Source organism: Oryx dammah, unplaced genomic scaffold (genome assembly GCF_014754425.2).
Source record: "Oryx dammah isolate SB20612 unplaced genomic scaffold, SCBI_Odam_1.1 HiC_scaffold_17, whole genome shotgun sequence".
NCBI lineage: Eukaryota > Metazoa > Chordata > Mammalia > Artiodactyla > Bovidae > Oryx > Oryx dammah.
In genome coordinates, this window is record NW_024070201.1 from 64,711,333 (window position 1) to 64,726,861 (window position 15,529).

A 15,529-nucleotide genomic window follows, 5' to 3' on the forward strand; every position below is an offset into this window, starting at 1 on the left:
TGTTTGAACTGGCTTTTTTTCCCTTCCAAAGAAAGCTACTGTACTCGGAAGCATTAAATCTTACTGATCAGCGTGGCCCACGTTTTCCTGATTGCTCCAAAATAGCAGGTAACCTCATGTAACTACAGTCTTTTCAGTGTGTGAATTAACCCTATCTTGCACAGTTAATCAGGCTTGAGGCACACATTGTTTGATTTTATTTTGCAGACAGTGGAGCCAGGATTGGGTCTTCCTTCTGACCCTTGTATCAGAGAAGCATTATGTACTAAGATTAATATGTCAACTCAGATGCCAAAGGAATAAAATCCTTGTTGCAGCCTGAGACCAGAAAGCCCCTTTCTCTGCAAATTCTACATTATCCCTTCCCTATCTGGACACCCAGTCCAACTGGAACTAACTGCTGAAGGGGGCATCTTTCCCTAAAAGTTGACAAGCATAAGCTCCCAGGTTTTAGCTCCAGTAGAAATGAAGTTATTGGACCTACCTGAAGGCCAGGGGTCTGCTCAGCCCTCTCTCAATCTTTGCCGCTAAACCCGGTATTAAATGTCAGCACTTGGGGAAGATTCACTGACTGCTGACTCTGACCGTAGCCTGCAGAAGGATGACGGTAAACAGAGCATGTATGTGTGCCTACAGATGTCCCAGTGAACGCAGATCTAACGGGAGTAACTGACTGTGACTTTTTTTTTTCCTTTAGATGGTTGAGGGAGATATCCACCAGGGTGTACCCTCAAGATTTAACTGTTTCCTTACTGGTGAGCAATGAAAACCTAATCTACTATTCATCTGTAAAGACAGGAAAAAAAGCCCTGGTAGAAACCTGATTTATTAAAAACATTTTAGAAAAATGAATATAATTAATATGATTTAAATAAATACTGGGGCTTCCCAGGTGGCTCTGTGGTAAAGAACCCACCTGCCAAGCCAAACAGGAGTCATGGGTTTGATCCCCTAGTTGGGAAGATTCCCTGGAGAAGGAAATGGCAACCCACTCCAGTATTCTGGCTTGGGAAATCCCATGGACCAAAGAGCCTGGCAGGCTACAGTCCAGGGGTTTACAGAGTCAGACACGACTTGGTGACTAAACAGCAAAAACGGCAACAAATAAATACTATCGTAATTCAAATGGGAAATTATTTTTCCTAAAACAGAAACTACTAGTACCAATGTCTGTGATTTTGAGTGGTCTTCTCAAACTCAAAAGGAGTTCTGTTTATGGGAGGCCTACCACCCACTTTATATTGGGCAGCTGCTGTGTAGGATTATACAATGGGGTGATTAAGAAAATGGGCTTTAGAGTCAAGTGGCCCTGGTTTTCTCTGCCAACTTTGCTGTTTTCCAGGTGGAGTCATCTTAATCCTTAAGCCTCTGTTTCCTCATCTCTGAAATGAGGATAGAAATATCTACCTCGAAAGATTGTTGCAAAAAGATTAAATAAATGTTCTGCCAAGGAAAATATTCCACAACAGTCTTAAAAACTGTGATAGTAGCCTCTCCTGTCCCTATTCCAGAGTTTCACAGTCAAAGGAAGAGTAAACCCAAGGGTTCAGAGCAGATGTAAAAGCTGGCTTAATTTTTTAAGATAAACTTTATTTTTTAGAGCAGTTTTAGGTTTGTAGCAAAATTGTGTGAAAAGTAGAGTTTCCCATGTACCTGGTGCCCCTACTCATTCATAGCCTCTTGTTATCAGTATTTCCCACCAGAGATACATTTGTTAAAATAGATGAACCTGCATTGACACATTGTGCTGTGCTTAGTCACTCAGTTGTGACCGACTGTTTGCAACCCCATGGACTGCAGCCCGCCAGGCTCCTTTTTCCATGGGGATTCTCCAGGCAAGAATACTGGAGTGGGTTGCCGTGCGCTCCTCCAGGGGATCTTCCCAACTCAGGGATCAAACCCAGATCTCCCGCATTGCAGGTGGATTCTTTACCCACTGAGCCAGCAAGGAAGCCCACACTGACACATTATTATCACTCAAAGTTCAGAGTTTAAGTTAACATTCACTCTTGGTGGTGTACATTCAGGGGGTTTGGACAAATGTATAATGACATGTATCTATTACAGGATCATGCAGAATAATTTCACTGCCCTAAAAGTTCTCTGTTCGCCACCTACTCACTGCTCCCTTTCCTCAACCCCTGAAACCACTAATCTTTTTTTTTCTTGTTTCCATACTTTTGCAGATTTCACGATGTCATATAGTTTTCAGATTGGCTTCTTTCACTTCGTAGCATGCATTTAAGTTTCTTCCATGTCTTTCTATGACTTGATAGCTCATTTCTTTTTAGCTCTGAATAGTATTTCATTGCCTGGATATCCACAGTTCATCTGTCTTCCTACCAAACGACACCTTGGTTGCTTTCAGATTTTGGCAGTTATAAATAAAGCTGCTATAAAGATCCATGTGCAGGTTTTTGTGTGGACGTGAGTTTTCAAGTCCTTTGGGTAAATACGAAGGAGCCCTGTTAGTGAATCATATGGTAAGAGTATGTTTAGTTTTGTAAGAAACCTCCAAACTGTCTTTATGATTCTGTATACCCACTAGCAATGCATGAGCGTTCATGTTGCTTACATCCTCACCAGCAGTTGGTGCGGTCAACATTCTGGATCTTGGCAATGCTGATAGGTGTGTAGTATCTCATTGTTTTAATTTTGTCACTTGCCTGATGACATGATGCAAACATCTCTTCATTTGCTTGTAATCTGTACGTCTTCTTCAGTGAAGTGTCTACTAAAAGGTGTTTGGCTTATTTTTTAATCAGGTTATTTGTCTTTTTGTTGTTGCATCTTAAGAGTTCTTTGTATATTTTGGATAACTGTTCTTTATCAGATTTTTTTTTTTTTGCAAGTATTTTCTCCCATCATATGGCTCTTCTTTTCATTCTCTTGTCTGTGTTTTTTGGCGAGCATAAGTCTTTAATTTTGGTGAGGTTCAGCTTATCAATTATATTTTTCATGGATCATGCCTTTAGTGTTGTATCTAAAAACCCCATTGCCATATCCAAGGTCATCTAGGTTTTCTTCTGATATAAAACTTCTAGGAGTTTCATAATTTTGTGGTTTACTCTTTGTTCAGTGATCCATTTTATTAATAAGCCTAGATTCCTATTTTTGCTTGTGGATGTCCAGTTGTTCCAGAATCCTTTGTTGAAAAGACTATTTTTTCTCTGTTGTGTTGCCCTTGCTCCTCTGACAAAGATCAGTTAGCTCTACTTAGGTGGATCTATCCTGGGTTCTCTGTTCGGTTCCATTGATCTCTTTGTATATTCTTTCACCAATACCACACTGCCTTGATTACTGTAGCTGACTTAATTTTAAAACAATCCATTAAAAACAGTTACCTCAAGAAAAATATATACCATTTATTAAGCCCATTTCCTAACCATAAATTTTTTTGTGTTCTAATTTTTATCCAGGTGTACATACATTAATAATTATGATAAGAATGTATTTAAATTGTGTTTTATCTTTTCAATGTAATGTTATTTCATATATACTATGAAATGTATATTTCCACCTTTATAATTTTTAATACTTGCCTAAAATTCCATTAGGTAAATATAATGTAATCTATCAGACCGTTCAATGTTGTTGGTCATTTAATCAGGTTCTGTGTGGCTTAGATGATAGAATGTAGTGATTAGAGGTAGATAGATTTGGATTTGAGTCTGAGTTCTGCCACTTACTAGCTGAATGGCCTTTTTGAGCTTCAGTCCTTATCTCTAAAACAACGGTGATACCTGCCTTATTGGGAGGTTGGATGGATATGAAGTGTCTGTTATAGAGAGTGTACTCAATAAATCTGTCTAATGATGATGGTGCCATAAATTTATTTGTAAAAGTGAAGATGTTCATTTTTTGAAAAATTTTAGGATGCGTTTTCAATGTTGACTTTTTAAAAACCGAGCAAGTAGCTCAGTTGATTTGGCTGATTTTCGTCATTTGAAATGTTGATCCATTCTTTAAAAAATGTCATCATCTCTTCTGGTTACTCCTACAGTGATTTTTAAAAATCTCTCTGTCTGCAAAAGAGCATTGGGTTATTTCCCTAACCTATTCATAGTGTTGTATAATGATTATGGTACTTGAAATTCCAGCATCAGTGACAGCTCTCATCTAATTGACATAGTGGATATCTCCACAATAAATATAAAATAATAAATGCAACACAGAAACCAGGGGTGGGTTTAGGTAAGTGCTTTAGCCTTTGCATTCTACTAACACCAGAAAACAGGCAGTTGGTTGCTGAGTGGGTTCGTTGTCCCCAGCCTATCAAAATCCTAGCACAGAAGCTAAATGTGAAGTCATGAACAATATTTATACAGCATCCACTGTGTACAGAGTATCCAGCCTCCACTGTGTACCTCCACTGTGGAGGATTAGGGAAAAAAAATATTACAGACACAGGTCTTGCCTTAAGGAGCTTGCATGATAGTAGGAAATAGTCACCCTTTCTTAAAAGTTCACCAAGAAATCACAATTATAGGGGCAGAGTCAAATTCATACTGCGATATGTGTATTTCTTCTACCTTAAATCCAAAGACAGTGGGCAATTAAAGAATACAAGGCAGTGTCATTACAGAGTAAAATAACCTTTATTCCACAGAGGAGATAAAAGACTTAGTAATGGGATATACTGTCACAGTAATTGAATAAAAAGGAAACATAGTTGGAGAAAAACAGAACGTCAGAGATGGAAGACAGCTTCAAATCCTGTCCCTTTATACCTACATTCACACTACTTAAGGCTAGAAAAGTTAAATAACTGGAAAGGGTAACACAGCTGTAGGAGTGTGTGTACATGGTGAGCTGAGGCGGGCAGAGGAGGAGCACAGTTTTGTGAACTCATGACAGTGTTTCTCAAGAAATGTAGTGACCTGTCAAGCATTTTCATTCCCTTTTATAAATGAAGAAACAACTTAAATGACATTATTGCCCAACGGGTTAGCAAGTGTTTGAAATAAGGTCGATGGCAGCTTTTCATAGCATTCAAACAGGCATAGACAGTTTTTGCTTTTTTAAATAAGTGGCTGAATTTTTTTCAGGAAATAATATAAATAGTATGGGAAAGGGAGATGTCTGACTTGTTGAATGAATCCCACGATAGAAGCCACAACCGAAACTAGCAAAGAGGAGAAAAGAGGAAGGAAAAGGAAGCATAGACGGAAGCAATCTACAGTTAGTGTGATGGATTGTCAAGAGAAGAACATGACAAGTGAGTTGTCATTTTTTATTTAAAGTGATGAATTAAATGCAGCCACATGACCAGAACATTCTCTGATTTTTAAGGAGGATTGCTAATTGTAGAGTAAAATGGAGCAACATTTCAGAGGTGATTTACAGTGTTGTTTCAGAAAGAAAATGCACTTAAAATTTTTATTCTTAGAGAAGAAGGGAATTTGTGTTTCTTAACTTCTACCTGAGCACCGAAGAATTGATGCTTTTGAACTGTGGTGTTGGAGAAGACTCTTGAGAGTCCCTTGGACTGCAAGGAGATCCAGCCAGTCCATTCTGAAGGAGATCAACCCTGGGATTTCTTTGGAAAGAATGATGCTAAAGCTGAAGCTCCAGTACTTCGGCCACCTCATGCGAGGAGTTGACTCACTGGAAAAGACTCTGATGCTGGGAGGGATTGGGGGCAGGAGGAGAAGGGGATGCCAGAGGATGAGATGGCTGGATGGCATCATGGACTCGATGGACGTGAGTCTGAGTGAGCTCCAGGAGATGGTGATGGACAGGGAGGCCTGGTGTGCTGTGATTCATGGGGTTGCAAAGAGTCATGTATGACTGAGTGACTGAACTGAACTTCTACTTTTGTGTATAGAAACCATGCTGGCAAAAAGAAATTGGTTTTTATGTAGGTGTATGTGTGTGTTATGTTGCGTACATCGAAGCAATATTGCAAATAAAGTGCTGAGGGAAATTGGAAGTTAGGGCATCATTGTGTTATTCCTTAAGGCCCATTTGTTATTCTATGGTCATAGGAATTTAGAATCAAAAATAGCTGAGAAATACAGCTTTAAAATCTTATTTCTTTTTAAGAGAATGTCAAATGAGAAGGTCGATATTATTTGCACCATCTGGCATTTTGAAACACTTTTTGAAATGAATTCCTAAAAACAGAGTTGATTTAGTCTGGTGGGTCTACACCTGCTCCTAACTAGCTGTGCAGGTGTTGCTTTAAAGCAGGCTTTCTGGTTTTGTGGAAGTGCTGTGTGCTGAGCACGTGGCCCACAGGCTGGGGAGCCAGAAAAAGAGATGAGTTTAATTGAGAGTGGATGCTTTTGTGCCACAGTTGTCACGCAATACAGATAAAATGCACAATAATGGGACATTGTGTCCATGGGAAGGCAGGATTACAGTTGAGCTAATAACTCTTTTATGATTGAAACCTTATTGAGTGATTATAGAGCTCTAAAGTTGACTTAGAAACTCTACTGCCTGTTTGGATCCACAGGTTTATCAGGGGCCTTGAAAAAATGTTCACTGAAATACTCACTATTATTGTCCATAACTCATTGAGGTAGATGATCACATTTCTGAGGCTGGGAGATTAGTTTTGAGTAACATTGAAATATGCATATTGTACATTTTTCTTGATAAAATGTACTATTCTGGAGTTCATGCATTGGAGAAGGAAATGGCAACCCACTCCAGTGTTCTTGCCTGGAGAATACCAGGGATGGCGGAGCATGGTGGGCTGCCGTCTATGGGGTTACACAGAATCGGACACGACTGAAGTGACTTAGCAGCAGCAGCAGTGGTCAGTTAATATGTTTGTAGTTTTGTTAGGAGGTGAAGGTAGGTGATTGACTCAAATTTTTCAAAAAAGCAAATTAAGAAACAAAAATGATAGTGGAAAAGTAATTTTTTTGCTTTCAAAAACACGATTTTCTAAAATTTGTTTTATGGGTATATCTTTCAGCTTCCACATCCACAGGTAATTTGCTTTTTTTTTTTTTTTTAAATAAGGAGTAAGCAAGGAGAGGGAAGTTCTGAATGCTTAACACTTTGCATTTTTGTTTAATGGAATTAATAACTGTGTAATTGAAAACAGTCTAATAGTTGACCCGCCTCAGTGAGTCAATGTAGACATTTCTGGATTGACTTGAGCAGCTTGGAGGAAGAGTATGTTTTGGGGAAATAAAATTGATTTTATACAATCTGTTGATGAACAAGTCTTAATAAATTATAGCTTCAAGAAACCCCATTATGGTAACTTGGATGGATGATCAGGAAAGGGAAGCAAATTTTTCAAGAGGAAACTTTCTGCTTAAACATGTAATTTTATAGATTAGTATTATTCCTACTCTCTAGAGCTTATTGCAAGAGGAAAACCATCAACACGCCTGAGTTCCAACATTCTTGGTAAACTTTTACTGGGTGTTTTTTCTTTCTCTTTTCCTTAAGATGAGATTTTTGTCAAGGAAAAAGTATAACAAAGATGTGCCAACTTCTGAGACCTCTGCACAGATGACAATATGCAGCTTTTCTCTTCTAAAGCTTTGTTGTTGTTTAGTCACTAAGCCGTGTCTGACTCTTTTGTGACCCCATGGACGTAGCCTGCCAGGCTCCTCTGTCCATGGAATTTTCCAGGCAAGAACACTGGAGTGGGTTGCCGTTTCCTTCTCCAGGGCATCTTCCCAGCCCATGGATCGAACCTGTATCTCCTGCGTTGGCACTGAACCACCTGGGAAGCTGCTCTTCTAAAGCTTTATAGTTAGCAGTTATCTCCAAGCCTCTCCTGCCTCCTACCAAAGGCTTCCTTTAATATTCACTGCAAAGGGTTGTATCAAGGGGAATCTATATGGAAATCTAGAGGCTTATACTGTCAGCTTTTTTGGTGATAATGGGGAATTCCATGCTTTTTAAAGTGTTAGAAAAGGCTCATTGGAAGAAGCTTGTAACTTGAAGTGTTGTGTATTCTTTGATGCCAGAATGTATGTTTTTATCACCCAGATAAAAAACTGTAAAGGAATTTAGATCCTCCTCTATTTCATAAGAAGTTTTGTATTTATGTCTTCCTCTTTTCCTTTGTTTTCTTGTGTGTATTGGTAAATGTCTAAAACAAATGATATATATGCGTGTGTGTGTGTGTGTGTGTGCGTGTGTGTGTGCATTTTGCCTCAAGATGTTTTGTATGTTATTGGGATAAAGAAAGTAGTTGTAGTCAGACATATGAATACACCCAACCTGAGTGAGATTGCTGCTTATTTCTTAATTTCCTGATGACTTTATCTATGCATTAAAAATCATAATCAGGAACATCTCATTACTGTTGATGAGAACCACATAATGCTGCTCGCCAGCAGAGTCATCCGTTGACAAAAACCTCACTTACAGTTTCTTTTCCAGATTCATGTATTTGTATTCTGTGATTGAACTAGATGACCTTTAAGTTTCTCTCAACTCTGAGAATCTGTGCCAATTTTTGTCATTGAACTTCATTCTCCTTAATATGATCTAAACAACATGGAAATATTGTAGGATGCAAAATAGTTGTTGTTGAGTCAAGGCAAAGGCTGTCAGTTCATCCCGGCTCTCTTCTATCATGTAAATAAATCTGTACCCTTACTGTGTAATTTGGTCGTTTGAGATTTGTTCATTTTCCAAAGTATTAAAAGAGACCTAGCCTGTGCAGCACCAAGGTTGACATTTTCCTTCCTCGGGCTTTGTGAGTTCTTTGTAAAATATCCCATTTTACCTTTCATACTTCAGGAGCAGCTTTGAACAGAACTATGAGAATTTGAGACAGTGGGCTTTGATAGTTCCTGCAAAACTCTTTAAAAATGTGTTATTTATTACTTTCAAGTATCAGCAGTAAGCCTCACAGTTAACAACAACAACAAACACGATTTTGCAGGCATATACCTTTCTGTACTGTTAGAAAGCAGATTATGTGTTTTGAAAGGTTACTAGCTCAGGGTGACTTGTTTCTTAAGACTTCCTGCTCTCATCTCTGACAGACGTGTTTTAAGTAAGTCACATGAGGCAGGGATCTGAAGATAAGTATCAAAAAAATGGTACGTCAGTGGTGATAGTTCCTCATACCTTATTTTTTAATAATGTCTGTAAAGGAGTGGGACCCTTTACAGGGACCTTCCCAGGACAGATCACCCCTCAATCCCCGCTCTGTCCTCTGCTTGCCTCTTGTTTATAAAAAGGCTTTAGTCTCCTAAACCTTCCCTGAGCTCCAAAGAGCAGATTCAAACAGGTACTATCTAGAGAAGTGAGGGAAGGTACAAACAAAGGAAAAAACAGCCCAACATAATTTCTTTCTATTGTTAGCTTAAACCAGTGTCTTGATTTATGATCCCGAACTGTTGAGATAATGTCCTGTGGGTTCAACCTACTGGCTCCAAGTGGACCTAAAATTGATCACCCAGGGAGAGTCAATTAAAAACTGAAACTCCTAAACCATCATGAAGGCTCTAAGTATATAACAAAATGTCCCAACCATTGCTTTTGCTTTCTCCTAGAAAAAAAGAAAGACCTTTGCCCCTGTTCCATAGAAATGGAATGAAGGATTGACAGTGGGGACTTATAGCCAGGGCATGAGCTGATCCATCTTGAACAGCACAGATTTTCAAGTTCATGGGCATTTTCCTTTCCTGCTGGCCCTGGCATGCCTCAGAGCTGCCTAGATAATGACAAGCTGACGAGGAGAGAATGAGAACTAATCTCACTTGCTTAGGAATTTCAGAAACCAACCTCAAGGACACGGGAATGGAATGACCCTGAGTAGAAAATTAATGTACACCTAACGAGGATGACATTAACTAGACCAGTTTGGACATGATTATCGGAGCTGACTGCCGTTCTGCATGTCAACCCCTGCTTGTACATCCCTGAAACTCTCCTTGAAAACCTTGGTCTCCTAGCCAGCAACTTGGAGATGATCTTAGGACATTAGCCTACCGTCTCCCCAGGTCACTGGCCTCCTGAATAAGACAGCTTTTCTTTTTTTTACCAATACTTGTCTCTCAAGTATTGTTCTTTCTGGCAGTGAGCAAACTTGGGTTCAGTACCAGCCTGGATGTGTTGTGTGTTCTTTCAGAGAGCAGATGACACTACCTGGCTTGAGTGGTCATTAGTTTTGTTATTTGATAGGAAGAAAGAGGGACTCCAGGAAGATGGTGTGGTTCTTTTGCTAGCTCCCAGGGACTCAGCAAGAAGAGAATCCTGTTCCTAAGAAAGCTTGTGGTCTTTTGTGGAGTTTAGTAGTTCAAGCAGAGCAATACATCCTCCCAGTGGTTCCTTTTGGAGGCTGTGATTATGAAAGTGTATGTTGTTACACATTTACTTATCATCACAATATGTTCTGGGTCTTTTTTATGTGGAGCTTTAAGCTTTAAGACAAAAAAACCAAATCAAAGAATCCTGTTATCCAGACAAGTATATCTCTGTCTCTTCCTTTTTCTCTTTTAGAAAAATACTTCATAGTAAAAACACAAACTAATGTGAATGGTAACTGAAAAAGCAATGCTTCCTTCTAAAAAACCACTAGGATTTGCATAAACCACTTGATTGTCTGGTAAATGATTATCTGCTCTGTCAGTCTCTGAGGATTTTTAGCATGAGGTTATTTGTATTTTCATAGATAAGGAAAGTTCTAAATTTGAAGGTGGGTTAAACTCTTTAAATCATGACAGCTTGTAAAGCTGGATTTTGCAAGTCTTTTTAAAAAGTCCGTACAGTTACTGTATTGTGATAACCATAGGAACAAAATTAAAGACATTGAAAGATGTTGAATTTGTGCTGTGCACAGCCTGTTAATTGTCTGCCTTTAGTAAAACTGAGATGTGTTAAGGCTAAATACTCAAAATATACCAATTTGAGGATTGCAAAGCATGTCTAAAGGAATTCCTATTATAACTCTCAAAGCATCCATGGGAAGGCATTTACAGCAATATAAAATACAACCTGGCTGCTTCTGTTTGATATTTGTCTGCAGAAGTAGATTACCTGAGATGGCTTGAGGAAGAGGTTGCTATAATACAGTGCTAAAATTTTGCTGGGGTCCACTTCTGGAAAAGCAGATTGACATTAACATTTTGGTAATTAAGTATTTGTCTTACTGATAGTTAAATAATAGCCACCTTTGAATTTATCATTATTTATTAGCTAGCAGTTGCAAGCATAATTTATTAAACTATGGGTTGCTGAAGCCTGGCAGTATTATAGGTAAATTTGCATAAACTGTAACTGGTGCTTTTTCTTATACCTAATTTTCAGGTACAAATTGTTTCTTTCATTTTGGGTTGGTGCATAGCTAGACTTTTCATTTTCACTTGGACTGCTACAATATCATGTTTCATCTAGGGTTGTAATGCATCATGAATTCTCTTGATTGATCTTTGGGTAATATTAGTACCTTCAAAGTCAAAGGGGTCACAGTCAACACAGGTCTTCATGTAAACAAAGGGCAGAATACCAAGACTTATCCATTGTTGTCATCCTCATGGCTGACATTTCTTGAGGCCCCCTGTATATTCATCTAATCCTTACAGCAATCTTGAGAGGTACCTGTAGCTTCATACTTCCTATTTAAAACTCTTGGGGTCAGTTGTCTTTCAGAATTCAAAAGTGTTTTGGAGTTTAGAAAGGTGATCAGGGCAAATGCCACATATTATTAATACATAAAATCTGCAGTGGGGTCTGGAAAAGCATCTCAAAAGCAAGCCCATTAGTTTTTTTTTTCAGGGAAACTTAAATAGTAATACTGTTTATACAGAATAAATAAAAGCCATAAACACTTTCATGTTAATGCAGGTTGGGTCTTGCCACTAAGTGAGTTTGGGTATCATCTTGTGAATATATTTTTGGTTTGTTTTCCCTTAACTTTATGGGAAATATCAAATAATAAAGTTAATAACAGACACCAGATGTTCACTTTTATTCCGGAAAAATAGAAGAACTACAGAATTTATGTAGTATCGGAGAACCCCTCCCGTGAATCACGCTGGCTATTTAGGCTGTCATTATTCTTCTGCTTTTTGTAGATAGTCATTTTTCTCAAAGCTGTGTAAGAATCATATTTCACACAGAATGAACGGAATTCAACAAGGTGAAAAATCACAACTAAAAACAAAGTTCAAACTCCTCAAGGATTGAGGTATTGTCTCAGCTGACAAGCATTTAGTTAGTGAAGTAGTCAGTGATCTGACAGTGTGAAGGGGCCACGATCTTTGCATGAAGGAGGAGTGAGCCATTTAGAATATGAGAGTTAATCATGTCTCATTGTCTCCAGACTGTTCCTGGAATCTTGTCTTCATTTCTGGATGACATATTTTAAAGGGATGCAGACAGTGTGAAATCTTTTCCAGGTAGATTGATCAGAAGGGTGAAAGGATTCAAAGCCATGTCACATAAGGTACAGATACAGTGACCGAGTAGGCTTAGCAGAGTTTTTGGCCGACTTCTAACAATGTTTGACTGTAGTACCTGCTCAAATGAGTAATTTTAGCTTGAGATGGATGGACCGCCAACTCTGTGCCATGTCCTGAGCTATGAAAAGATACGGACCCTTTCTCTCATGGGCTCCAGGTCTCATAGGAGACACAGATATGTATACAACTATTTACAGTATGCTGGGGTAAGTGGAGCAGTGGATGCAGCAAAGAGAAGCAGCACAGAAATTATGATGTGCTCTTGTGGTGATGCGAGATGGAAAGCTAAAGCCTTCAGAGACAAACTGAATATGAACTGAATTTTGAAAAAAATTTATGTAAGTGGATGAAATAAGAAGATTGAGAAAGGGCAGGATAGGCTTGCCCAAATATTTGAAAGGATATCATGTATGAAAAGAATTGAAATTGTTCAGTCCCATCCAGGGTCCCAGGACCAGTTTGGGGTATGGAACACAAAGACATATTTAGGCTGTTTTAGAAGGAAGCTTTAATAGAGCTGTCCAAAGGCTTCTTTGGAACATAAAGGGTTTCCAATATCTGGATGTGTTAAAGCACAGACAAGTCAACTGTTTGGCAGCATTGGTACCAGAGTATGGAGGGTGTGTGTGTATGTCATGCAATGGATAGAGAAACGTAGTGAAGTATTTAGGGGCATGGGTTCTAGGGTCACACTTCTAGAACTGACATTTCTGCTTACTGGCTCTGTAATCTGAGCTAAAATTGTTATGAAGTTAAAGAACAGTATCTGGTACCTAATAGGTGCTCAGTAAGTAACAAATATTAGCAACTGTTGCTGTTGTCTTTGGATGGGTGGTTGGTTTATCTCACCTTGAAAGATTTTTAGTTTCTAGTTATGTAACTGTGTGATGATATTCCTGTGAATTAAGATGGTAACCAGGAAACAGGCAAAAACAAAATTGGGATAGTTAACAATCCTGCAGTTGAGATATAAATATAACTCTAGTCTCTTAAACTAGGGTATATCACTCTAATAACTATCTTGATTTGTCCTTTTGGGGTCTTGGAATTCTTCCACCTACCCATCTAGAGTATTTTCAAGAGGCTGGTACTGCACAACTCACCGTAGCTCATGTTTTTCTTGGTCTTGTAGATGAAGTGGCCTTATGAATAGGAATGCCTGCCCAGACACCAGAATTGGAGATGATGGATGAAGATCGGCTAATTGAAGAAGTCTTGGATAAGTTTGTTAATTGTCACGAGCAAACATATGAAGAATTTCTGAGAACATTCACTCATCTTTCAAAAGGTAAGATGGAAAAGTAAACTTTCTATAACAGTAGTGAAGTGAAAGTTGCTCAGTTGTGTCCGATTCTTTGCAACCCCATGGACTGTAGCTCCCCAGGCTCCTCTGTCCCTGGGGATTCTCCAGGCAAGGATACTGGAGTGTATCGTCCCCATGTCCTCCTCCGTGGGATCTTCCTAACCCAGGGATTGAACCCAGGTCTCCCACATTGCAGGTGGATTCTTTACCAACTGAGCCACCAGGGAAGCCCAGTAGAGGTAACGAATTATATTATGATTTTATGTCTTTGCTGTCTTTTCAGAAAGACTATTGAATGAGCATTCATCCATTCCATTGTTTTGATCAGGTTATTCTCATCAAGGCATTTGCAACTGATACATATAAATGCTAACTTTTTTATCCAGCCAAGGGTTGTATTATGGAGTCTGAGCCATTGAATTTGAGAACCAAAAAGGACCAGAGAAATCATTTAGTATAATCCCTTTGTTTTAGTTTTGAAAAAATACAAGTGCAAAGAGTCCAGGCTTTTAAGAGCATACTGAAAACATTGAAGAAATCTAGCACCATGTAGGATATGGAGTCACACCACGCTCGTTTGGATTCTGGCATCGCCACTTTCTGGCTTGAGGGGAAGTCGCTTGAGTGAAGGGGGGATATTCATAGTACCATAAAGGTTGATGAAGGCTAACTGAGATAATCCTTGTAAACCTCTTAGCATAGTGGCTAGCTTGTAAATGCTTAATGAAGGCTAGGTATTGTTATTGTTGTTACTGTGGTGATATGATGCTGTGGTTTCTGTAGAATGGAAACCACCCTTTAGACCAGAAGTGATAACTGAAGCCTCGAGGCCAAATGCCTGCTCTGTGTTTTGTAATGTGTTTGGTTACCTCATGCAGTACTGTTATTGTTTTATTGAGCCAACATTTAAATGTTGGAAATGTTACACAGAAATCTTGATTTTCTATTTTTTCTTTTTTTTTGATTAAGTGAGAAGATGGTTACCTCTTATTTCCCTGATGGCAATATCAGCAGCTAGAGTTCAGGAGCCCCTGCCCTGTGACCTCACTAGTGGGCTACACTCTCTGGCTCTCACACACCCTAAACCTGTGTGCATATCCTGCCTGCTTCTTCCACGTCACTGGCTCCTGTAGGCATTGACTTCTGTTTCGACTGCCATTGGCTTGCTCTCAACCTTGGTTCTTTTTGGGTCATGATTCCACATTTGGGAGACTATTGACTTACCTGTATGTTGGACTCAACTCCAGGGCTCTAATGGGGCCTGGGAATATAGACTTTTTAAAAGTTCCTGTGGTGATTTTAATGTGTACCCAGGATTGAAAATAGGGAGTTCCATAATTTCTTAGGTTATGACAATCTCAGGATCCTCAACTCTATGATGTGAAGCCATAATTCATGTGTCCTTAACAAATGTAAAAGAAGTGAAGTTATAATTAAGAAAAGGAAAAGAGATTCTAACCTGTTTCTTTTATTGTACAAGGTAGTGGGAATATCTATCTGTTTTGTTTACTCTTAAGGGAAATAGGGTTAGGGCTCCAAAATCACTGCAGATGGTGATTGCAGCTATGAAATTAAAAGATGCTTACTCCTTGGAAGGAAAGTTATGACTGACCTAGATAGCACATTAAAAAGCAGAGATATTACTTTGCCAACAAAGGTCTGTCTAGTCAAGGCTATGGTTTTTCTAGTGGTCATATATGGATGTGAGGGTTGGACTGTGAAGAAAGCTTAGCGCCGAAGAATTGATGCTTTTGAACTGTGGTGTTGGAGAAGACTCTTGAGAGTCCCTTGGACTGCAAGGAGATCCAACCAGTCCATTCTAAAGGAGATCAGC

At 39.0% G+C, this 15,529-nt stretch overlaps 1 protein-coding gene across 4 annotated transcripts in view; it reads left to right on the plus strand.

The window, feature by feature from the left end:
- LOC120876887 (intraflagellar transport associated protein) overlaps positions 1 to 15,529 on the plus strand; it is a 71,266-nt gene that overhangs the window by 4,436 nt on the left and 51,301 nt on the right. The window contains exons 2-4 of one of the 4 annotated variants that reach the window (XM_040259030.1): positions 32 to 108; positions 698 to 755; positions 13,525 to 13,680. In XM_040259030.1, coding sequence (XP_040114964.1) covers positions 13,548 to 13,680 — 133 coding nt within the window. In that variant the 5' untranslated portion in view covers positions 32 to 108; positions 698 to 755; positions 13,525 to 13,547. Of the gene's footprint in view, positions 1 to 31; positions 109 to 697; positions 756 to 13,500; positions 13,681 to 15,529 lie in introns of all 4 variants that reach the window. The other 3 variants (XM_040259031.1, XM_040259028.1, XM_040259029.1) reach the window with 3 other exon arrangements.